The 23,935-nt window shown below is 40.7% G+C and overlaps 1 protein-coding gene across 1 annotated transcript; it reads left to right on the top strand.

The window, feature by feature from the left end:
• Window positions 1–413: 413 nt before the first annotated feature.
• map3k9 (mitogen-activated protein kinase kinase kinase 9) lies at window positions 414–23,250 on the top strand. The gene is made up of 11 exons (XM_039656144.2): window positions 414–1,071; window positions 3,136–3,549; window positions 6,951–7,131; window positions 8,125–8,273; window positions 11,814–11,989; window positions 13,557–13,797; window positions 15,136–15,258; window positions 15,360–15,483; window positions 15,575–15,687; window positions 18,341–19,051; window positions 20,115–23,250. Exons 1-11 carry the CDS (start codon window positions 693–695, stop codon window positions 20,513–20,515), a joined length of 3,012 nt encoding a protein of 1,003 aa, XP_039512078.2. The 5' UTR covers window positions 414–692; the 3' UTR covers window positions 20,516–23,250.
• The last annotated feature ends 685 nt before the right edge of the window (window positions 23,251–23,935 follow it).

Below are 23,935 nucleotides of genomic sequence, written 5' to 3'. Positions count from 1 at the left end.
TTGATGGCATAACTTACCCCATAAAGTGTGACAAGATGTGGGGCATGTTGTCATAAAAGATCAATGTTAGCTATATCGTTTTTTCCAAGGTTGTTTATAGGCTTAGAAACGTCTATGTCAGTAGAGAAAGTAAACATATTCACTGGTGTAAATGTCTGACAACTGCTCCCAGTCGCCCTTTAAGTAGCCCCCCAATAGAAATGTATTGATTTTTTTGCTCAGCTCGACTTTTTTCGAGTGTAGTGCGCCCGCGCGCTGTCCAGCCCTGTGGTGCTGAAATGACTCTCCCGCATTTGCTGTGATAGAGATTTTGTGGGCGGGTTCTATAAAGAAGCGAGGTGTGACTGATGCGTCATTTCGCCAATCAAAAGGCAGGAATAGGAGATTCGTTAACACGTTAAACCACTGGAATCATGTGCTGGGAGGGGGCGAGTGCTGGATCAGGAGCGGCTGAGGGGTGCGGGACAATGTTGTAGCGAATTAAAGCAAAAAAAGTGCCTTATGTTCGGGACCGAAAGATCATTTAACGAGCCCGAGCGGCCCCGTATGAGGCGGGCGGCAGGTCTGGAGCTCGTTGAGGCGAGAAGCTGCTCGGATTAGTTGCTACTTATGCTGCGGCTTTGCGCCTGGTTTTGAGCTCTGCGGCAGGTGATGAGCTGAACCGGGCCGGGTCGCCCTTATGGATCGGCAGTATGGATGCTTTCAGTTTCCCCTTGAACAGAAGCGGCCCGGACAGGAAAGACGGCGATGAAGCCGCAGAGCGCCGGCCGGGGTCTCGACACCTCGGATTCGGTCCAACGGCGGCGGCGTCCCCGTCCGAAGCCGGATTATGGACCGCCGTGTTCGATTACGAAGCTACCGCCGAGGATGAGCTCAGTCTGCGGAAGGGGGATCGGGTAGAGGTGTTGTCCAAGGACTCGCTGGTATCAGGGGATGAGGGGTGGTGGACAGGTATGATCGAGGACCGGGTTGGTATTTTCCCAAGTAACTACGTGAGCAGTAACGGTATCTCGGAGAAGATCCGGGACACGCCGGAAGACTACGGCGATTATTCGGTGCCTCCGTTACACTGTGAGTAACCATATATGTATCTATCATGTTTTGTGTAGTTGTTTTTGCCCACACTGATCAATAGGTAGCCTACACATCAAGTGCTGCGCATATTCTTTATCTTCTGAGAGAGAAAAAAAACTTTAAGTAGTCTAAGATGGTTTACTGGTCTTCCACAACAGCCAAACTGGAGCTCAGCTGGTTTACTGGTCAGTCAGCTCATCCTCCAATCTGACCAGTTGAGAAGTCCCCAAAACCCCTCTAAATCTAGCCAACTGGCCAGGCTGGGAGACTAACTAAGACCAGCAAACAAGCTTAGACATGATAACAGTTTAAAAAAAAAAAGTGATGGTCTACCAGCTATAACCCAGTTTGGACCAGCTGTCATGTTCCAAAAGACAACTACAATCTTAAAGGAATAGTTAGCCTAAAAATGAACATTCTGTTATCATTTTCTCACCCTCATTCACTCCAAACCTGAATTACTTACTTTCTTCTGTGGAACACAAAAGAAGATCATTTGGTCCAAACAACATTGGACCCCACTGACTTTCATTGTATGGACAAAAAAGACATTTCAAAATATTTGTCATTTTAGGCGAACTTTCCCTTAATCATGTTTCATTAGCAAAGTTGTGGAGGAGCATGTTCAAATAATGTATCCAATCAACTCGTCATCAGCAAACCACATCTATCCTATCAGTATGAGGGGAAGCACACAGTCAACTCCTCGACATTCCTAGACAGTTTTCAGCATCCTTCCACTACCTGACGCCTTACTCTTGGTTTGGTCCTTCCACAGCAGCGGGGTTCAGGCCAAATACCGAGCTCAGAGCCCTTTCCTCGGACAGCACTCCAAATACGCATACCATTTATTCTAGCTGACTTATTTGTAAGTGTGATCTTGTGAAATATAGATTTCCCAGCAGGCTCCTGACAGATCTTAAGATATGCACCCATTCAGACACAAGTGCATCAGATTCAGCACTGATTCTGGGTTTTGGACAGACCAGTCAAGTTCATCCACAGACTCAACATTTTATTAGCGGCAAGGGATTGTCCTCATACTTTAAGCCATATTGCGTATTTGAGGAATGGGGTTTTCCATCAGTTTTATTTGAATTCAATGTTGTGCTTGTGCTTATGATGAGGGATACATATACATATCTTCTGTGTTTTGTAACTCTCATGCTGGCTGTTATGGTGTGTGTCCCTGTGTTGTCAGTCGCATGTTATGTGTTGCTGGTGGTCGTCTGCTTTTCTTGAATGGCTGCTGGCCTACTTTTTATCGTGTGGTTCCTGCCACCTGCAATATTAATAAGAGACACAGTGGCCCAGACACACCGTCATCATGATGGTTGGGGAGATGAGGAAACGGTCTCGTGCACATCTTTGTCTTACTGCTTTCCATTTTTTCTCCCACATCAGCCATCCTATTTAAAGCATGCATCCAGTATATGAATATGCTTTCTGCAAATGAATGCTGATTTTTCTCTGCCCTATCACACATTTGAGCTTTTACTCATTTGATTGGCACATAAATCAAGTTCCTGTACTGCCCCATTTCTAATTCAGTCTCTCAAATAACCTCTTTAATTTAATCTAATATACTTTCTTGAAGTGGTCCATGAGATATTAAGTTATTAAATGAGGTCAATAATAAAATTAAGTCAACAATAATAATAATCATAAAATCAAGTTCACAGTTCTCTGATGTTGGTTAATGGTCACATGACATGCGAGTTAACAAAATATTTGTGTATCTTTTTTAGTAAGTGTTTTTTATGTTTTCAGTTATTTTAGTTTGGGAAAACCTGACGGAATATAATATTTAATGCACTTGATGTTGTTGATAACAAAGAATGGAATGTATTTTCTTTCTTTTTCTATTTGTATATATGGTATTTCACAGTGAGTTAGGTCAAAAGTAATCTAAAAGTAATCAAAAAGTAGTCCGATAATATTACCTTAAATGTGTCATGGATTACGTTACTCAAATTTTTCTCTTGTAATTTGTAATCAGTAAACGACTTCAATGTGTGAGTAATCTACCCAGCACTGCCTATATTCTCCTTCTCTCTTCAGTGCTCCAGATAGATTTCAATGAACTGACCCTGGAGGAAATGATCGGCGTCGGAGGTTTTGGAAAAGTGTACCGTGCCATTTGGAAAGGGAGGGAGGTGGCGGTGAAAGCCGCTCGACGGGACCCCGATGAGGACGTGTCACAGACATTGGAGAGCGTCCGTCAGGAGGCCAAGCTCTTTGCCATGTTGAAACACCCCAACATCATGGGCCTTCTGGGAGTGTGCCTGCAGGAGCCCAACCTCTGCCTGGTCATGGAGTACGCCCGTGGTGGGCCGCTCAACCGGGCCCTGGCTGGGAAACGCATCCCTCCGCAAACCCTGGTGGACTGGGCGGTACAGATCGCACGTGCCATGCTCTACCTACACTGCCAGGCCATCGTACCCGTCATCCACAGAGACCTGAAGTCCAGCAACAGTAAGAAATCTTTCAGCATTATTACACCTAACATATCACACATTGTAATGCCAAGAACCCCAAAATACACTGCCTGATCAGAGATCACTTAAATATTTGGTAAAATCAAGTCTACAGTAACTCACAGCTGTGTTTACAAGTGAAAGTAAGACCATTTCCAAACACACAATGCAAACAGAAGTCAAGGGATTGGGACTAAACATCTGTGTTGCCTTAAAGGATTAGTTGACCCAAAGCCATCCTACCCTCAAGCATCCATCCATCCTAAAAATGATCCATATGGCTCCAAAATAAAGGTGACGTGTTGTGTTTTTGTAACTTCATAAACTATAATTTCTGGCTTCTGTTAATGCCCATGAGTGACTCAAGTTCTAGCGGAAGAGTGACTTCTGACCCGACGTATGATTTAGGAGTAGCATAAAGCTTAGGTAAGAGTAGACGCCTATTACTGTTCAACTGTAAAAAAAAAAATATTTTCAAGATTTGTTACCACAACATCAACTTAAATAATTTATTTAGTTGAGATAACTTATTATTTTGAGTTTCTGATGATTAAATTAATCTCCTTCATTGTATTAACTCTCTTTTTCCAGTTCAATCAACGTAAAATTTTAAGGCAACCAGGTTACTTACTTTTTTAAGTTAAACCAACAATATTTTTTACAGTGTACGGCTGTGCGACAAACTCAAGCTGTTCTTGTCTTATCTCAAAATCCTTTGACTTTTCCAGTGTTTTGTTCTGCTCTATCCTCTGCGCTTCCGCGTTCATCATTACGTCATGAATCGTGCCAGAGGTTACTCTTTCGCTGGAACTCGACTCGTGCACACCCGTTAACCAGTGATTATAGTTTATAAAGTTATATATATGGAATCGCATTGCTTCATTTCAAAAGGCCATTACTAACCTATAATTATAAAGCTTGGAAGAGCCAGGATAATTTTTAATAAAACTTTGATTGTGTTTGGTTGAAAGAAGAAAGTCATATACACCTAGGATGGCTTGAGGGTGAGTGAATTATGGGATTATTTTCAGTTTTGGGTGAACTAACCCTTTAAGAATCCACTCATCAGTGATGCTAGCCTATAAAATAGGCTTCAATTTGCTAAGGAGCATAGGGTTTGGACTCTGGAGCAATGGAATGCCTACCCGTACAAGCCTGTGGGGGGGCCGTGTTACGATCTGGGGTTGCCTCAGTTGGTCAGGTTTTGCTTCAGTCACATTATATGCCCCAAAAATGTAGGTCAGCTGACTACCTGAATATACTGAATGACCAGGTTTTTCCATCAATGGATTTTTTCTTCCCTGATGGCGTAGGCAAATTCCAAGATGACAATGCCAGGATTCATTAGGTTCAAATGCGTGCGCATGAGACATAATTTTCACACATGAAATAAGTCCAGACCTTAAAAGAGTAGTTCACTTTAAAAAAAACTTTTGCTGATAATTTACTCACCCCCATGTCATCCAAGATATCCATGTCATTCTTTCGTCAGTCAAAAAAAGAAATTAAGGTTTTTGATGAAAACATTCCAGGATTTCCTCCATATAATGGACTTCAATGGGAACCAAATGGTTCAAGGTCCAAAAGACAGTTTCATTACAAACTGCAAACTGTTCAAAGGGCTTTAAACGATTTCAGACGATGAATAAGGGTCTTATCAAGCGAAACGATCACTCATTTAAAAAAAAAAAAAATCAAATGCTCGCCTTGCTCTGTTCTGTGATGCACGTTCATGACTCTCCTATTCGAACTCGTTCATCTTAGTGAACAAATCTTTTCCAGAGTCAACTCGTTGAGTGAACCAAATGACACGAAAAAAGATTCGTTCATTTTGATAAACTAGTTTGAACAGTAGAGTCATGAACACGCATCACAGAACAGGGTGACCATTTGAGTTTATAAAACTTAAACTTTGTTGTTTTTTAAAAAAAGAGGGAACGTTTCGCTTGATAAGACCCTTATTCATCGTCTGGAATCGTTTAAAGCCCTTTGAACAGTTTGCACTGAAACTCTTATTTGGACCTTGAACAGTTTGGTTCCCATTGAAGTCCATTATATGGAGAAAAATCCTGGAATGTTTTCATCAAAAACCTTAATTTCTTTTTCGACTGACGAAAGAATGACATGGATATCTTGGATGACATGGGGGTGAGTAAATTATCAGCAAAAGTTTTTTTTAAAAGTGAACTTTAACCCCATGGAAAATCTTGCCGGAGAAGACTTTACGCAGCGGTCAGTGAGTCTCTCCCATCATTAGTAGAAGATCTTGGAAAATGAATGCAACTCTGAATGGAAATAAATGTCGTGACATTGCATAAGATTACTGAAAAAATGCCACAGCAAATGTGTGCCATAATCAAAGAGAAAGGCGTCCAACAAAATATTATAATGTGTGACTTTTCTTTTTTGGCCTGGGAGTGCATTGTGATCCCCTTTCTAGGGATTCATCCTAAAACATAAAGAAAGCCATATAATTACATGTAGAAAGATCCAATTATACTATGTAAGAAAAATATTAAGCATTCAGTTATAAAAACAACATTGTGTTGTGTTTCCAAAATTAAATATTTGACTGTTCTAGTTTAACTTATTAAAATGATTAATAAATTATTAGGATACTTAATAATAAAGTGTCTTTTTCTACTCAGTATTAGAGTAATGTTATCTGTATAATCCTTTGAATAAAGGAACATTCACTTATACAGATAAAGATAACCATAATTACTGTATATTAGCGTTCGCACCAAAGCATGACAATGTTCTGTTTATCATAAGCACACACTTGAGTTATGTTGTATACTTGTAGTTTTAAAACTATGATTGTTGCCTTTTTCTATATGTAGTGTTTTGTGGTAATGGTTTGTGTGGGATGGGTGTTTTTATAATTAGAGGGCTTGGCTCGAGTTTAGGCTCTCTGAGTGTGTAAGTTGGTTATAATCCTGTGTTTGGCAGTTGAATTGGCAGTTGAAACTCAAAGCTTATTACAAAGGATTTGCACTCACCTTCACTCCCTGCCACTCGATTGGCTACTCAAAACATATCATGGGCTCTCATAGGCCACTAGGATATAATTAGTATAGGACCTTGCAGACAATTGGACGCTGTAGTTCAAAGATAAGTCTTTTCATTGGTTGTGCTGTGGCAAAACAAAGACAGCTAATTTTAACAACACCAGATACAGATAAACACACAGAACGTTACAGCCAAGCTGTACGTCAAGAAGTATATGAAACTATATGTTGTTAAGAGCTTGTGAAGATATGTCAGTGAAGGTTTTGTCCAATTCAGCACCAGCATTTCAGACATCTGTTTTTGCTGTAGTCATACTAGTAACCACAGTATCTGCCCCTCTGTTTCATCTACTCAGTCCTCACATTTGACATTAACTCCACCCCACAGTTCTGATTCTGGAACGTGTGGAGAACGATGAGCTGAGCAACAAGACTCTGAAGGTGACAGATTTCGGTTTGGCACGAGAATGGCATCGAACCACAAAGATGAGTGCAGCGGGGACATACGCCTGGATGGCCCCTGAGGTCATCCGCTCTTCGACCTTCTCCAAGGGCAGTGATGTTTGGAGGTGGGCACCAGGAAATGTGTGTGAGTGTTTCTGACCTATAGCTACACCAAAGGCAAGTCAGTCTATGTAGCTGTCATGTAGGTCATGTAAGTCTTCACCTTCTCATCCTGTCCCTGTGTTTCCTTTAAAAAAATGGAAAAATTCGCCAGAAATATGGCAAAATGTAGATCATTCAATCATTCAATAATTTTAGGTTTAGATTAGTTGCAATCTGCTTAATTTATGTAATTATACGTTTAAAACTTAAACTTAAACGAAAGTTAGAAATGAACTGAAAAAATGCAAAAATTGCTAAAACAGCAAATAAAAAAAGCTAAAATTAAAGCTAAATAGAAATATTAAAAAAACTATTAAAGCTTAAACTAAAATTGAGCATTAATTTATTTTATATAACAAAAAATCGTGTCATTACCCCAGTTTCTACGGCTGGTCTGTGTGTTGTTTGGTGCTGTGTAGTGCCTAGCTATTAATGTCTAAATTTCGCTTCTCACCACAATTCCTAATTACAGAGTACAGAAGGGGAGGGATGAATAGTAAAGCGATAAAAATAGAAAACCTCTCAATAAGTGTCAGAGCTGTGGATCTTTGGATACTTTGTTCTCTACCTACTTTAACAAAGTGTGATGTGTTTGTTTGTGTGGGTTCCTTTGAGTCAAAGAAATCTGCATTAATATCTATCATTTATAGCAGTTTTTAATGTTTTTAAACATACCAAGCTGTCGTTTCTGTCAGTGTCGTGTCAAGCTTTTTTTACCCAGTTGCCCACTGAAGCACATATTTTACATATGAAAGAACATGACACTGTGAAGGCACACTTTGAAATGTTAATAGAGAGGGTTTTTTTTGGTTTACGTTGGAACATAATGCCTGCCATTCATTTTATAGTGTTACTTTATAGGATTCTGCTAGTCTTTGCACAAAAAACAATGTTGGTGACAGCTTGTTGTTGTCAGTAGTCCTGTTTAAACTCCAAACTCTCTCTCTGTCTCGCAGTTATGGAGTTTTGCTGTGGGAGCTGCTGACAGGAGAGGTGCCGTTTCGTGGCATTGATGGTCTGGCTGTAGCTTACGGTGTGGCCATGAATAAACTGTCCCTGCCGATCCCCTCCACCTGTCCTGAGCCATTTGCCCGGCTGATGGAAGGCAAGAAATTGCTCATATTCTGCCATGACTGTAACTTATTTACTTAACTGTTCCCCTGTATAACCAAATGAAACTTCTGTCATCATTTTCTTTCCTTCCAAAAATGAAAAATCATAACAAAAGTATCACAACAGTACACTGTAAAACATCGGCATCTGTGGTTGCCAGAAATCCACAGAAAACTTACTATGACAATGTTTCTGGTATTATGGGATGTCTGTATATTTTCCATCTTATGTTATGTGATATGGTATGTTGACAACCAAAGTCTGGTTCCCTTTCAAAAGGGAACTCGCACTACGTCAAAATGAAGACGATTCGGCGGCTGACGAGGGTGAGTTGCTGGTAGATGACGAAGACTATTCTCCTACTGTTCCTGCAGCAAGTGCTCTTCAGGACGACCAGGAGATGGATGATGAGGGTAATAATCAGGTAGATAATCCTGAACCCTCTCAGCCACTCTGCCCCGTGCATGCTGAGCTGGTGGATGTTATGGGTCGCGCCTCTGGCTGCAACTGCCATGGGGGTGCGTTAGGGGAGAGACCACTCGCGGTAGGCTTGGCGATCGGTTTTCTCCCCGGCCATAGACCAATAGCTCAGACAAGCCTTCCATTTCTTCCTGATCTTCACACGGAGATCGAGAGAGCATGGAAGAACCCATACTCCGCCACTGACATCAGCGGGCTAATTTAGCTGATGTTGAGGGGATCGGAGAGCTTGGGTACATTTCGACGCCGTCTGGGTGGGCGTCGACACTGAGAGCTCCAACCCTGCCATCCAAACCGCTGAAGACCACAGCACATTTGAATGGCAAAGCATACACGGCTGCGGGTCAGGCCATGGCGGGCAGTATTGCAGGCGTGCCAGGCCGACCTGCTGGGGGATCTCGACCAGGGGCTAGGGATGTCCCCTGAAGCGGTTTCTGAGCTGCGCCGCACCAAAGACCTTGCTCTCCAGTCCACTAAACGCACTGCTGCCGCGATCAGTCGGTCGATGGCGGCAATGGTGGCCACGGTGAGGCATCTGTGGTTATACCTGGCTGACATCGGGGAGAAAAGAAGGTGGTTTTGCCCTCTGAACTTTTGGAATGTAGGTAGACAGGGCCAGAGAGCCAGTGTCGCCTCTCGTGCACCCCCTCCATGGAGGAGTAGGTCGCAGAAGAGGCGTGACTCCCGCAAGAAGAGGGATCTGAGGGAGGTGATCCAGCACAAATGCATGCAGTGTCAGTGATGGATCATCCCCCCTGAGGGTGTGTTACATCTCAGCCCCCTGTTCTCTTCCTGACTCTTCAGACGTCTCTTACATCAGGCCTGGGGCTGAGCCCATGATGAGAACAATGTTCTGATGGCCCGCTTCGGCTTGGATAGTGAAAGCGACTCTTTCAGGCATGTAAAGTGTAGACCCCATGTTCATAGAGAACCGTCTGGTGAGTCTTCACACTGCACGCCACATGTGCTCACATGTGCAACTAACACTAAAATGTATTTCTCTACAGACCTTTTGTTCCCTGTGTAAAGTTATGGGGTCATGTTATTGTACATTAAGGTAAGGTAAGGTAAGGTAAGGTAAGGTAAGGTAAGGTAAGGTAAGGTAAGGTAAGGTAAGTTAAGATAAGGTAAGGTAAGGTAAGGTAAGGTATGGTAAGGTAAGGTAAGGTAAGGTAAGGTAAGGTAAGGTAAGGTAAGGTATGGTAAGGTAAGGTAAGGTATGGTAAGGTAAGGTAAGGTATGGTAAGGTAAGGTAAACTTGGATATTAGGGCCCTGAAGTTCCCCTGTTAGGTGGCTAGAATGATATAAAGAAGCACCAATTATACAGGCTTCTTTTGTGAGTATGTAATGGCTTCCTTTTTGTGTATTCACGGGGTGTGCCACCGCTCATTAGTTGTAAAGAACTGTGTTAATAGCTTGGGCTTCCTCTCATGATGATAATTTTTTGAGGCTGCCTCTCATTCACATAAATGGGATGTTAGCGGAGCACTAAGTGGCAGAACGTAATTCTAGAAAGAATGGAAGTGTTTTATGCTGCCACTTGTTTTATTTCTGAGACACATCTGTGTTAGCATTTGAGCTATTAACCACCTTGGGGTAGAGTAGTTTGTCTCCTCCCCCAAATATTTTTTCTTGGTCCTGAGTACATCGCTCCTCTGAGTTCTGTTTGGATATTCATACAGGCTGAGTGTTTTTTTACAGCCCTCATATCCTCATATGAGACATCTCTGTCTTGAAGCTGTGGCTCCTCCAAGCCCTCAGGCAGATCTACGCTTATAGTCTGGCCCTCACCAGGGCCACCATAGTAGCTTGCCTAGGCTATACTAGGGATACTGGAGGACTTTTAACTTCCAGGTCGCACGCTAATGATTTATGGGCTGTCGCCGGTCAATCTGTTTGACGTGATTTGATTGTGATTTCAGACGCCTGTCACGCTTGAGCAGTGGTGGAATGTAACGAAGTACAAATACTTCGTTACTTTACTTAAGTACATTTTTCACGTATCTTTACTTTACTTAAGTACAATAAATAGTGCATACTTTTTACTTTTACTTCGTTACATTTTGCAGCAATTTACATTTTGCATTCAATTACTTTCTACTCCACTACATTTCTACAACTTCTGTTACATTTTCGTTACATTTTCTGATCAGTTTTTCCCCTGCCAAAACGTAATCTGACTATCCGTCCGTTGCACGTTTGTCTCACCAGTGACGTTTGGTTGCCATAGATACAGTATATCAACCCGGTCACACTAAATGCGTCTCGCACGCAGTGTGTTTATCTTGCAACTCATACGCGAAAATTTGTTTTTACGTGCATAGGAAACACACCGTGTGTAATATATGTTTGGTTTGGTTAGGATTATGGCAAGCCAAGAGGTTCAGAATTACACCATAAATTAATCGCATTTACTGCCAAACATAGTTATTAACATATAGCAAGGATAAGCATGTGTATATTGCCTAATTGCACGCTTGTTTCAGAAATGGTGATATTTTTTTCCATCATTATTGAACATCATTATAGGACTAGGCTATTAGGTTGAATGAGTTAGAATTAAATGTTTTATTAATCATTAGAAAATAGACATTAAGATAAAAAATTGTTATGCAAGTACTTTTACTTTTAATACTTAAAGTACATTTAAAATAAAGTACTTTTTACTTTTTACTTAAGTATGGTTGTCATTGTGTTACTTCTACTTTTACTAAAGTAAATATTTATCTGGGTATTTGTACTTTTACTTAAGTACTGAGATTCAGTACTTCCTCCACCACTGCGCTTGAGGCATTCCACATAGCCTCATTTCGACACAGTCGTAACCTTAGACGTTTTTACCTTAAAATCAGCTGAACCACCATTTAAAAAAATATGTGGTTAAATCAAACATCTCCAATAAAGTCATACATTTTTGGATGAACTGTATTTTGAATTAAATGAGTTTGAATAGGATAGATTCACTAACCAAAAGGCTCCTTGTCGCAGACTGAGTGGTGTGTTGACAGCTGACAGTCTATCTGTGGTGTTTGTTTCTTTCACCTGCTCTAGACTGTTGGAACGTAGACCCTCATGCTCGACCCTCCTTCACCAGTATTCTAGACCAGCTGACAGCTATCGAGGAGTCAGGCTTCTTTGAAATGCTGGCAGAATCCTTCCAATCCCTGCAGGATGACTGGAAGCTGGAGGTTCAGGAGATGTTCGATCAGCTCAGAGCCAAAGAGAAGGTTTGTATGCTCTCAAAATAGTCAAAAACAAATTGACTTAACTGTATAAGTTATAAAAATACATTAATACGACTGACTAACCTAAAACCAAACTCTATGCCTTCATGCATTTTCAGAAATATACAGTATTGTGCAAAAATCACCTCAGTAATTTCAACCAAAAAATGGATTTAAGCCAATTATTTATATATTTTGCTGTAGTGTGTCAGTAGGAAATATAAGTTTACATTTCCAAACATCCCTTTTGCCATTAATTGTGATAATACAGTGAGATTTTTGTATGCACAAGGAGTCTGAAAACAGACCGTATGATCTAATATCACCATCATCGAGTCTGTCTGGGATTACATGAAGAAAAAAATAAGACATTAAATCTAGCTCGTTTTCTTCAAGCATCTTGAAGATGTTGCTGCAGTTCTTCTGGATTTAGTTTATCTCAGTTGTTTCTGTATCTTCATGAAATTAGAGACGGATTTGATGATGGTGAGATCAGATCATAGCGGCTGTTGTCAGACTCCTTGTGCATAAAAAAATCTCACTGGATTATTACCGTTAATGGCAAAAGGAATGTTTGGAAATGTAAACTGATATTTCATACTAACATATTACAGAAAAAGATATAAAGCGCTGGCTTAAAACTATTTTTTGTTGAAAATACTAATGTGCCTAAGCCTGGTAAAAACCAGACCATTCTCAGTTGTTACCGAGTTATGATCAGGCAAAGCTTCATAGACAAATCATTTCCAAAGGGGCGTCACCAACGGACGTAGCTAAAATGCCTCTGGGCGCAATTGGATTGACCTAAAACCAATCTGAGTGATGAAGGAGATGATGTATGCAGAGCGATGTTATGTGGTTGAAAACATCTCAGTTCTTGCATGGCCAGCATACTCACTGGACATTACCCATTGAGCATGTTTGAGACGCTCGACTTATACAACAGCGTGTTCCAGGTCCTGCCAATATCCCGAAACTTTCCACAGCCATTGAAGAGTAGACCAACATTCCATAGGCCACAATCAACAAACTGGGGTGCGTTTCCCAAAAGCATCGTTAGCCAACTATGGTCGCAAGTTGGTCGCAATTTCCATTGAACTCTATTGGTAACGACGGAACTTTCGACCATAGTTGGCTAACGGTGCTTTCGGGAAACGCACCTCTGATCAACTCTATGCGAAGGAGATGTGTTGCACTGTTTGAGGCAAATGGTCACCAGATACTGACTGGTTTTCAGAACCCCCCCCCCCCCCCCAATGGATTATCTCGGCAAAGGAGAAGTGCTCACTAACACAGATTTAGACAGATTTGTGAACCATATTTGAGAGAAATAGGCCTTTTGTGTACATAGAAAAAGCCTTAGATCTTTGAGTTCAGCTCATGAAAAATGGCGGCAAAAACAAAAGTGTTGCTTTTATAATTTTGTTCAGTGTATATATAGCGCTAAAGTAAAACACACACACTCCAGATGAATTGATGAATCAAGTGCGGCAGATGAATTTACCAGATTATGCACACTTGCATAGACCAGAATGATGAGTAAGTTGGATCTTTCTCATTCTTGCTGTAGGAGTTGAGATCTTGGGAGGAGGAACTGAGTCGTGCAGCTCTACAGCAGAAGTACCAGGAAGAGGCATTACGGCGACGGGAGCAGGAACTGGCGGAAAGAGAAATTCACATCCTGGAGCGAGAGCTCAATGTCATCATACACCAGCTGTACCAGGAGAAACCACGAGTGCAACACCGTCATGGAAAGTTCCGCCGCAGTCGACTTAAACTGCGTGACGGGAATCGCATCAGTCTGCCTTCTGGTTAGTATTTCAAAGTATTAAATGCATCATTCAAATAGCACTCCTCATGTGAAGCACACAATTAAAGGGACACTCCACCCATTTGCGTTAAGCTTTCCATTGTTAGAAATCCAGTCATACTATTGAATGGTCGTGCAACACTCTCATTTTCCCCTGAGAGGAGAGAAATCTGTTATTTACCCTTTTCACTTCCTCCTACAATGACACAAAAATCGTCATTTTACGTCATTGTAGGATGAAGTGTAGGGGGGTGGGGTGGATTTCTGTAAAGACTACAAGTACTAGATCCCACCCTTTCAAACCCGCCCATAGGGGTTGGACCTAATGCACTAACAGACCTATCACAGATCAGTACCAGTGCGTTTGATTTCACGGGCAGAAACTTTTTGAAAATAAGGACGAAGGTACTGAATACGCAGACGGATGCGTTATGGAGGACATAGTGTCAGCCATCTTTTTTTGGAAGCTAAGCTAGCAGGCTCTTGTTCTGTGGAGAAAGCCGAGTAGTAACTTTAGGGGTTACCGTCCACTTTTTCCCAGACATGTTCGGCCGTCGATGTGGATTCAGCTTTTGCTGTCTGCAGTCGCCATGCATTGTTTACATGTACAGCTTTTGTTTCAATCTAACTGAATTCATTTTGATTGGTGAATCTGAATGTAGCGTTTACATGAATGCTAAAAAAGTGATCGGTTGATATGCGTTTTAACATTGCTAAGAAAATTCCTGCTCCTCCCTGAGAGATACGAGACCGGTAACTTACGTCTCACTGGTTTCGCTCATCTGTAATCACGCCACCGGCCTCACGTCATTCTCCCGCGGACCTCGCTCGTCCTGCTCGCCACAGTAAACATGATGAATGGCGGCTGTAGAACGCAAAAGCCGAATCCTGGACATTTTGTGCGATCTCGAAACACATTTTCGGTAGTAGCTTAGACTTGTTGTTTACCTACTGCGCTGTTACCAGTAGGTGTGGCCTCCTAGGACAGCGAAGCAAGTGCATTCTGGGAGTTGTTGTCTTTCATCCACATAAGCCAAAAATACATTTTCTGGCTTTTCTCAGTCTAGAAAGCTCCAAATTCAAATTTCCTCTACATAAATTACCCATTTTAAATACACATTCATCTTTCCAGAGGTGGAGTGACCCTTTAATAGATTGGATTTATTAACTCTTTTTACTTTTTGCTATTAAATAAACCACAGGCATTTCCATAATGCATTTCTCACACACTTTGCCCATCATCTTGGAGTTTTTACACAATGCGTTGTTGGATTGCCTGTGTGTAAGTATTTAATGACTTGTGAATGTTTGTGCATATAATGGCGTGTTTGTGTTTCAGATTTCCAGCATAAGATCACAGTCCAAGCGTCTCCATCTTTGGACAGGAGGCGGAGTCTCCTGAGCAGTAACTCCACCCCTCCAAACAGCCCCCCTGTTTTGCAACGCCTCCGAGCGATCCAGTGTAAGTGTGTTTATGATTGATTCTGTTTATATTATCATGGATATTTGTTTGGATATATATATGGCTAGGTACCTTATTTAGAACATGCTTCATGCTGACAGTGACCCCTGGGGTCGGAGGTCAAGGCTGGGGTCGTAATGCTGCATTCCAGTATGATGAAGAGGAGGAGAGGAAGTTTACACGCAAGAAAGGGAGAACGCAAAGAGAACACAGTGCTGATGAGAGGTGTGCTTATGTGTGTTTCTGTACAAAACATAAACTTTCACCAAATGTTTATACAATCACAATCCTCTGTGTGCATGTGTTAATCACTCAGTTTGAGGACTCCTAAAGAGTGCAGTCGACAGCGTTCCTGCAGCGCTCCAAACCTGCGACGCTCCCCCAGACACAGTCCTGCTGTTCCTGGAGTGTGCAGCCTGGCAGAGACTGGTAACACTCACATTAATCTTTGTTTGGCATCTTCTTTGACCAGTTCTGAATAATTTGAAATCATGAATATTTAACTACATCTTTGCATTCACATTAAAGGGGTCCTATTGTGCCTTTCCACTTTTTCTTAAAGGATTAGTTCACTTTTGAAAAAACTTTTGCTGATAATTTACTCACCCCCATGTCATCCAAGATGTCCATGTCTTTCTTTCCTCAGTCGAAAAGAAATTTAGGTTTTTGATGAAAACATTCCAGGATTTTTCTCCATATAATGGACTTCAATGGGAACCGGATGGTTCAAGGTCCAAAAGACAGTTAAAAACTGTTTCAGATGCAGCTTCAAATGTCTTTAAACGACACCAGACGATGAATAAGAGTCTTATCATGCGAAACGATCGGTTATTTCAAAACTTATTCCAAAAATGTAACTTTTCTAAGGACAAATGCTAGCCTTGCTATATTCTCTGAGGCGCGTTTGTAACGTCACGTAATACGTAATTACGTTCAAAAGGTCACGGTTGACGTAGCCGGAAGTACAGTATCAAAATCGTCCGACATCGTTGTTTTTCCTTTTAATTCTTTTTTTTGTAAACGGTGTTTGAGCTAGTTTTCACGTTCAACCTATGCGTTCAACTTGTAAACACTGACTCTGTACTTTCGGCTACGTCGCCCGTGACCTTTTGAACGTAATTACGTAATACGTGACGTTGCAAACGCGCCTCACAGAATAGAGCAAGGCTAGCATTTGTCCTTAGAAAAGTTACATTTTTGGAATAAGTTTTGAAATAACCGATCGTTTCGCATGATAAGACCCTTATTCATCGTCTGATATCGTTTAAAGACATTTGAAGCTGCATCTGAAACAGTTATTAACTGTCTTTTGGACCTTGAACGTCGGACTGGAAGCCCTTCTGCTGCCGGAGTTCTCGCCATCGTTCAAAAGCTTTTCTACCGATGTAAATTCGGAACTTCGCACGTTCTTTATCCGACTCCCTCTTCTTTTTAATTTGTTCTTCAGAACGACGTCTCTTTGGTCGTGTTTCGGCCATTTTTCAAACTTCCCTCTTATGCTTCTCTCTCCTTCACACACACACCCCCTTCATGTGCACGCGCACTAACCCCCCAGACCCACCATCAAATACTTCTTGCCAGTGATTGGCTGGAACACTGTTTGTTAGGTTTCGTGGTCCGGGTGAGACATGATTGTTTTTGTTGCCGTTTTCGGAGCCTGTGTTGTCTACAGAGACCGCGTTTTTTTACAGTGTGTTTAGGGGACAGGCAGCTAGCCGATAGTGAGGAGACGTTTGATGTATGTGACAAAAAATGTTTTGGCCCCACATCGCTTAGAGAACCTTTAAGCAGTGGTGGAGGAAGTACTGAATCTCAGTACTTAAGTAAAAGTAAAAATAACCAGATAAATATTTACTTTAGTAAAAGTAGAAGTAACACAATGACAACCATACTTAAGTAAAAAGTAAAAAGTACCTGATTTAAAATGTACTTTATAAGTACTAAAAGTAAAAGTACTTGCATAAAAATTTATTCTCTTAATGACTATTTTCTAATGATTAATAAAACATTTAATTCTAACTCATTCAACCTAATACTCCTGTAATGATGTTCAATAATGATGGAAAAAAATTGTTGTCACCATTTCTGAAACAAGCTTGCAATTAGGCAATATGCACACCATGCTTATCCTTACTATATGTAAATAACTATGTTTGGCAGTAAACGCGATTAATTTATGGTGTAATTCTGAACCTCTTGGCTTGCCATAATCCTAACCAAACATATATTACAAACGGTGTGTTTCCTATGCACGTAAAAACAAATTTTCGGGTATAAATTGCACGATAAACACACTGCGTGCGAGACGCATTTAGTGTAACCGGGTTGATATACTGTATCTATGGCAACCAAACGTCACTGGCGAGCAACGAACGGATGGTCAGATTACGTTTTGTCAGGGGAAAAACTGATCAGAAAATGTAATGAAAAAGTAACAGAAGTTGTAGAAATGTAGTGGAGTAGAAAGTATAATAATTGCTGCAAAATGTAACGAAGTAAAAGTAAAAAGTATGCACTATTTATTCTACTTAAGTAAAGTAAAAATACGTGAAAAATGTACTTAAGTAAAGTAACAAAGTATTTGTACTTCGTTACATTTCACCACTGCCTTTAAGTAACCTTTTAAGTTGACATCCACTCACCACCCCACCTAACACAGATGTGTTTTTTTATTGTTTAAAAAAATGACATTGCATAACCTATAGAGATCGCACTGTCAGAGAGTTTGGGAATATTCACACAATGTATACATATAAAACATGACATCAGAGTTTTAAAATCAAAAAGAGAACAATAAATCACGGTTGTTTAAACCAATGAGCATTAAGCTGTGTCGTCAGTAAGTCATTTCCCATCATGCTTTCAGGCTGATGTAATATTTTGATTATTTTGGCATTTCTGTCATTTCACTAACAATACTGGTTGCAACAGTTTTGATTCACATTATAATATTAGAAACAAAGGAGAACAAGCAACCAGAAATATAAAAATCTTCACCTTGTAACTGACAAGCTGTGAAGCCTGGTAATGGTGCAACATTGTGAAATCCTTCTCTCCCCCACCCCTCTCTTTCTCTCTGTAGAAAATGAGGACTGCTTCCCATCAGAGTCAGCTGACTGTCCTGGCCAATCATACCTCTGCATCCCATTCCACAGGGATGGATCTGACAGTTACAGCCTGGAGAGTGGCACGACTGGACTGGCTTCTGATGTTTCCCCCAGTTACACGCGGCGGAGCCCCAGTGGAAGCCGTAGATCAGAGCTGGTGTTGCTGGGCTGCGGGGCAGCTCTGGCTGCTATCGGTTTAGGTCGTAATCTACTGGACCTGGTGCGTGTGGAAGAGAGTGTGCGTCCACGATGGGAAGGGCTGTTTCACCGTACGGGGGGTCAAAGTCGTGGCGCTAGCCCACCCACGCGCAAAATCTTCAAAAGGGAAAGTCCCCGTCGCCCTCCCCCTCTGCCCACTTCTCTCACACTCCTGTCTCTCTCAACTGTGTCTGATTGTAACTCAACCCGTTCTCTCCTGCACTCTGACAGTGAAGAGCTGCTTGTGCTACGCCCACCAACGCCCCCCTCTGGACACAACCCGCCTCCCCTGAACCCACTGGTCAACACTCACCTGGAGAGCTTCAAACGCCACCCTCACCAGTCTCTCACACCCACACATGTGCCCTCTGCACCCAGTGCAGCCTACAGGCTTCGTCGCACACCTTCAGATGGGGCAATAAAGACAGGGTGCTCTCCTTCCCATAACAACCACAATCCCACCCCTACCACACCCTCCAAAACAACAGGTGAGAAACTCATGCAAACCTCTGGGTCAGTGATGGGACGAATCTGAATCTATCTCTGTCCTGATATCATAATGAAGAAAGAGGCCTCAATAAAACAATGACATTTCTGAAAAGAAAGCCTTTCATGTTTGGCACAGTCTCTTATTAGTATAAGTTTAATATTTAAATGGTGGTTTTCAAGAAAAACCATGTGCAAATTCATCAGTAAAAAACACGCCTAATTCCTACCATCACGTGTCGTACATAAAACAAAACAGCAGGGGTACTTTAAAGCTACACTGTGTAACTCTTTTAGTTTATTCTTAGCTAAAAACACTTCTTTCAAAAATATACGTGCTCATTAATGTATATTTACTTCGTTCAAGTAATAAAGTATTCTCGTGAGTGTATAATATGCCACTGAAAATACATACGGGTAAGGGGTTCTTATGTCGGTCGCCATGTTGCCCCTCCATCTTGAAAGTACATTAGCCAAAGAGGGACATACCCGTTAATTCAAGCTTCGCCTTTTGCGTTTACGTTTGAGTTAACACTCATGGACGAGGTCGACCTGGAAGCCATGTTAATCTTGGACTACATTGGCCACCGTAGGAGTTAAAACGAAATCGGAATTGAGAGGAACAGAAACTAATATTCATAGGATGGTCATATACCTTTTTACAGCTAGATGGGGGTAAAAATCACACAGTGTAGCTTTAAGAAAAAAAAACCTTCACTGTTTATTAAAATTTAAATATTCTTTATACACACACACACAAACATATATACTGTATATATATCGGAAATTAAACTAAATGATAGCAAAATGTTTACACTCATTAATTCAAAATATTGTCATTAAATTGAAACTATATAATAATGAAAATGGTGAATTGAAATGTACTGTAAAAGCAAACATGAGAGTACATTTAGAGATCACTTGGTACATGTTTTTGAAACTAGATACAACTCCTGTTCTTTATGCATCACTGACCATCTACTAACACAACACGTAGTGATTTGAAATCCTTTAACAGAAATTGATTCAGTTCATTGTGTGACTTTTGTGATGCTGTATGTGCAGTGACTCCGTGGACCCTGAGTGAGGACCCCTCGGAGGTGCCCCGTCTTCCTGATCCAAATCTCATCTTCCCACCTACGCCACGTCGCCGCTTCCAACCTGAGCGTCCCAAGACTCTGGACTTCCTGGCTAGGCCCCGCCCTTCTCCACGAGCACGCTGTGGATCCCAGTGGGGCGAATCTCCCGCCCACACGTCCAGCACCGAAACCCCGTCCACTGTGGAGTTTGGAGGAGGTGTGGTCGTCTTGCCCACTCCAATGGAACCACCAACCCCCTGTTCCCCTTGGGTGAATGACAGTCTTTTGGACCAACAGGATGAAGGACACTACAGGGATGGGACACGGCCTCTCTCATCCGATCCCAGAGACTCGCCATACAGAGTGCGACAAGGGTTCTGCTCTTGATTTCACCCCTCCAAACGTATTTATGTCACTCACAAAGTTAGACCCACTTGCTTTCAGATGTAGCACTTATCATCAGATTAATCAAGAGGGAGTTCTGGATACCCTGGTGAAGAAAACATGCCTAAACCAGCCTAAGATGCTTTGCTTGAGGATTAAGCTGGTCTTAGCTGGTTTAAGATAGTCTCCCGTCCTGGTCAAGTTAGCTGGGAGATCAGTTGGTTGCCCAAGTGCCCAAAACACCTCATAAACCAACCAACAAACAAGTGTACTGGAAGACCAGCTAAGATCAGCAAACCAATTAAGGCTGGTTTGAAATGTTTTTTTTTTTTCTTTTTCTTTTCAGCAGGTTATATAAATACTTACTATATTAGGAACTGATACCTTACTGATAAGGAATAATAACCCAGCTTAAACCAAAGGTGTTTGGTTTTTGCATAATCCAGATGCTGTTCTGATCTTTGTTCAGTTCAATATTTTTAAAAAATTAACACATATATACAGTCCTACACTGCAAAAAATGAATTTCTTCCCTCAGTATTTTTGTCTAGTTTTCCATTACGATAAACATCAAGATATGTTTACTTGAGAAGCAGAATTACTTAAAATATTAAAGGGATAGTTCACTTTGAAATGAATTTTTGATATGTTTTAGCTTACCTCAAGGGCATCCAAGATGAAGGTGTCTTTGTTTCCACAGTATTTTCAATTTTGATATTTTTAGGTCAAACCGTTGTTGTCTGTCAGTCATATAATGGAAGTTTATGGGGTCCACCTCAAAGAGCATGCACAGAGAAGTCAAAATTAAACATGATTTAATGACTCGTAAATGGAAGTACACATTGATGGCATTGACGGATCACTTCCGGAGCTTTCCGGCACACTTGCGCAGATAGAAGCGCCCTCATCCTCAGAGTACTTGGAAGTGACTGTGATTACAAGAGGTAAAAATGATATAAATACTGTTCGTTTTCTCACACAAACTGCTCGTTTCGTGTCTTAGGCCATCAATGTGTACTTACATTTACGAGTCATTAAATCGTGTTTAATTTGGACTTCTCTGTGCATGCTCTTTGAGGTGGACCCCATATACCTCCATTATATGACTGACAGACAAGAAGCCCTTGAGGTAAGCTAAAACATATCAAAAATTAATTTCAAAGTGAACTATCCCTTTAAGTCTGAAAATGGATCAAATCTGAGTAGTTGAAATGGTTTATTTTTCTTTCCCTACTGACAGATTTATCACTTAATTTTGATACATTTTGTTATCTTATGTCATTCTGTTTCTTAAGTACTTGTCTCTTGATTTAGAAATGTTTAAATATTTGAACTGGAATACAGATGCAGTGTTGGGTCTAAAAGTGTGTCTTGATAAGCTAACCTTCAGTATACACTTCTATTCATCACCAGGCGTAATAAGCTATCCAATAAAAATACAATCCAGATGCTTCATTAATGGCCAGACTGATTTCTGAGTGCTGTAGAAAAGTACAGGGTCTGCAGCTGTGATCTTGAGAAACATTTATCAGGAGACTTTTTTTATTTGCAAACTTGTTTTTTTTTATTCATGTTGAGTGTATTATCTCAGCTGTCTTGCTGCGCTGGATTGACTTCCTCTCTGTATGTAGACACGTCTGCATGTTTATGATAGATTTAGCTCTCTGAACATATAGTGCTGGGTTATATGGAGAACATTGGACGGTTTATTTCCGCAACTCTCTTTTTTCAGGTTTTATTTATCATACATGTATGAGATTGTACTGCTTTAGAAGTGCTTTTTCCGGTCTCATGAATGTATAGTTCTGTTATACGTCCACTCGAGATCACTGATTGTTCTGTGGTTTTCACTGTAGCATGAAGCACATTGTCTTTCACAAATATTACTTGTTTGGTGACATCTTCACCATCCAAACTACACGAGGGAATGTCTTTAAGAGGAAAGTTAGAATTTATTGGCTCTAAATTTGCAGCTATACAATAGTCAGGTACATTACTGCAGTCTTCCGGTGTTTGTGCCGTATGTGTGTGTGTGTGTGTGTGTCCTGTTAGGCATCCAATTCAGTGTAACTGGTGGATTCCAAGGTGAATGTGCATTCAATTTTGTTGGAGATTTTTGAGAAAACATGTTGGAATTGTTTTTAGGAGCCTTTTGTGCAATATTTTTTACATTTACACATATTTATTTCTTTAAATTATTTTTATATTTTTTCACATTTGTATTACTCTGTGATTTATTTATTAAGAGCAACATTTCTGTCTGGATGTTTGGACATGTTCAGACACGCAGAGGTGAACGTTATTTTGCACGTTGTCTCACAAACCAATCTTTCAGTCTCTATACCGGCAAAAACGTCTTCTAGAGACAAAACAACATTTAGAGCCAAAACACAGAAGGGCTTGTGTCTCTCTTTCCCTTTCTGTCACTTGAAACCACGTTTCGATCATTTGTCATGCATACAACAAAATGAACTAGCAGTGTATAATTCTGAGTCCTGAAATGTGGCTGAGAATCCAGGAACTCTCACTTCATTCCATCTAGGTGTGGAATAGGGGTGTATTTTTTTCTGGCTTAGAGGAATGTGTAGCTATCATCAAGAACATCTGTTGCCCTTTATCCACACAATCACTGTTGTCCTGGAGAGCAGGGGTTTGGGTTCAGAAGCTGCTATGAAACTTGTACTTGCACCTGAGCACATTAGACTTGTGTAAGAGCTTGATTAAAGCCCTGAAATGCTGAGATGTGGTGCTTTGTTACTGACTGTCTTAGTATAAGAAGATGATTTGCACATTTTATTATCATCATCATCGTCATCATCGTGGCAAATAAATGAGACTATAGACTGTCATTTTCCATATGCATTTTCTCTGTTTCGCTTAACATAAGCGTTAAGGAAAGATACATTTATTGTGTTTTTTCATAAATTGATCAGTATTGAGATGCTGGGCTGTTTTGCTTCACAATCATGGAAAGAAAACATCAGAAATACACATAAGTCTTTATTTTATTACACTTTATAATTTGCATTAATAGAGTTCAATTACAATAGATATTTTAAAGGTTGTTTCCTAAAAAAGTTTTTTTTGTTTCTCCTGCACAGAAATCACTTTAGTAACCTCAAACATTTTCAGTTTTACTCTGATCTATATTCTGAAGGTTTTTACAGTGGGATTTATTTATATACAATTCACCTGATATGTTAAATTGTATTCTTAAAAAAATAAAACATTTTTTCCATTTGATTCATGGAGCTCGGGATAAAAAGAGATATCCCAAATCCCCTAAAATCCTTTAATGGAGTAGTTGAAAAAAACTTTTGCTGATAATTTACTCACCCCCATGTCATCCAAGATGTCCATGTCATTCTTTCTTCAGTCGAAATGAAATTAAGATTTTTGATGAAAACATTCCAGCATTTTTCT

This window comes from Pimephales promelas, chromosome 11, assembly GCF_988280905.1.
Source record: "Pimephales promelas chromosome 11, fPimPro1.hap1.1, whole genome shotgun sequence".
Taxonomy (NCBI): domain Eukaryota; kingdom Metazoa; phylum Chordata; class Actinopteri; order Cypriniformes; family Leuciscidae; genus Pimephales; species Pimephales promelas.
Note: the sequence above shows the minus strand (reverse complement) of the source record. Positions and strands in the feature narration are given on the sequence as shown.

Bases quoted from the DNA above. Each gene is read 5' to 3' on its own strand.
- map3k9 (XM_039656144.2), top strand. From the start codon at position 693: ATGGATGCTTTCAGTTTCCCCTTGAACAGAAGCGGCCCGGACAGGAAA. The intron at 15,688-18,340 runs GTAACACTCACA...TTCTCTCTGTAG, and splicing joins GTGCAGCCTGGCAGAGACTG to AAAATGAGGACTGCTTCCCA. The intron at 19,052-20,114 runs GTGAGAAACTCA...CTGTATGTGCAG, and splicing joins CACACCCTCCAAAACAACAG to TGACTCCGTGGACCCTGAGT.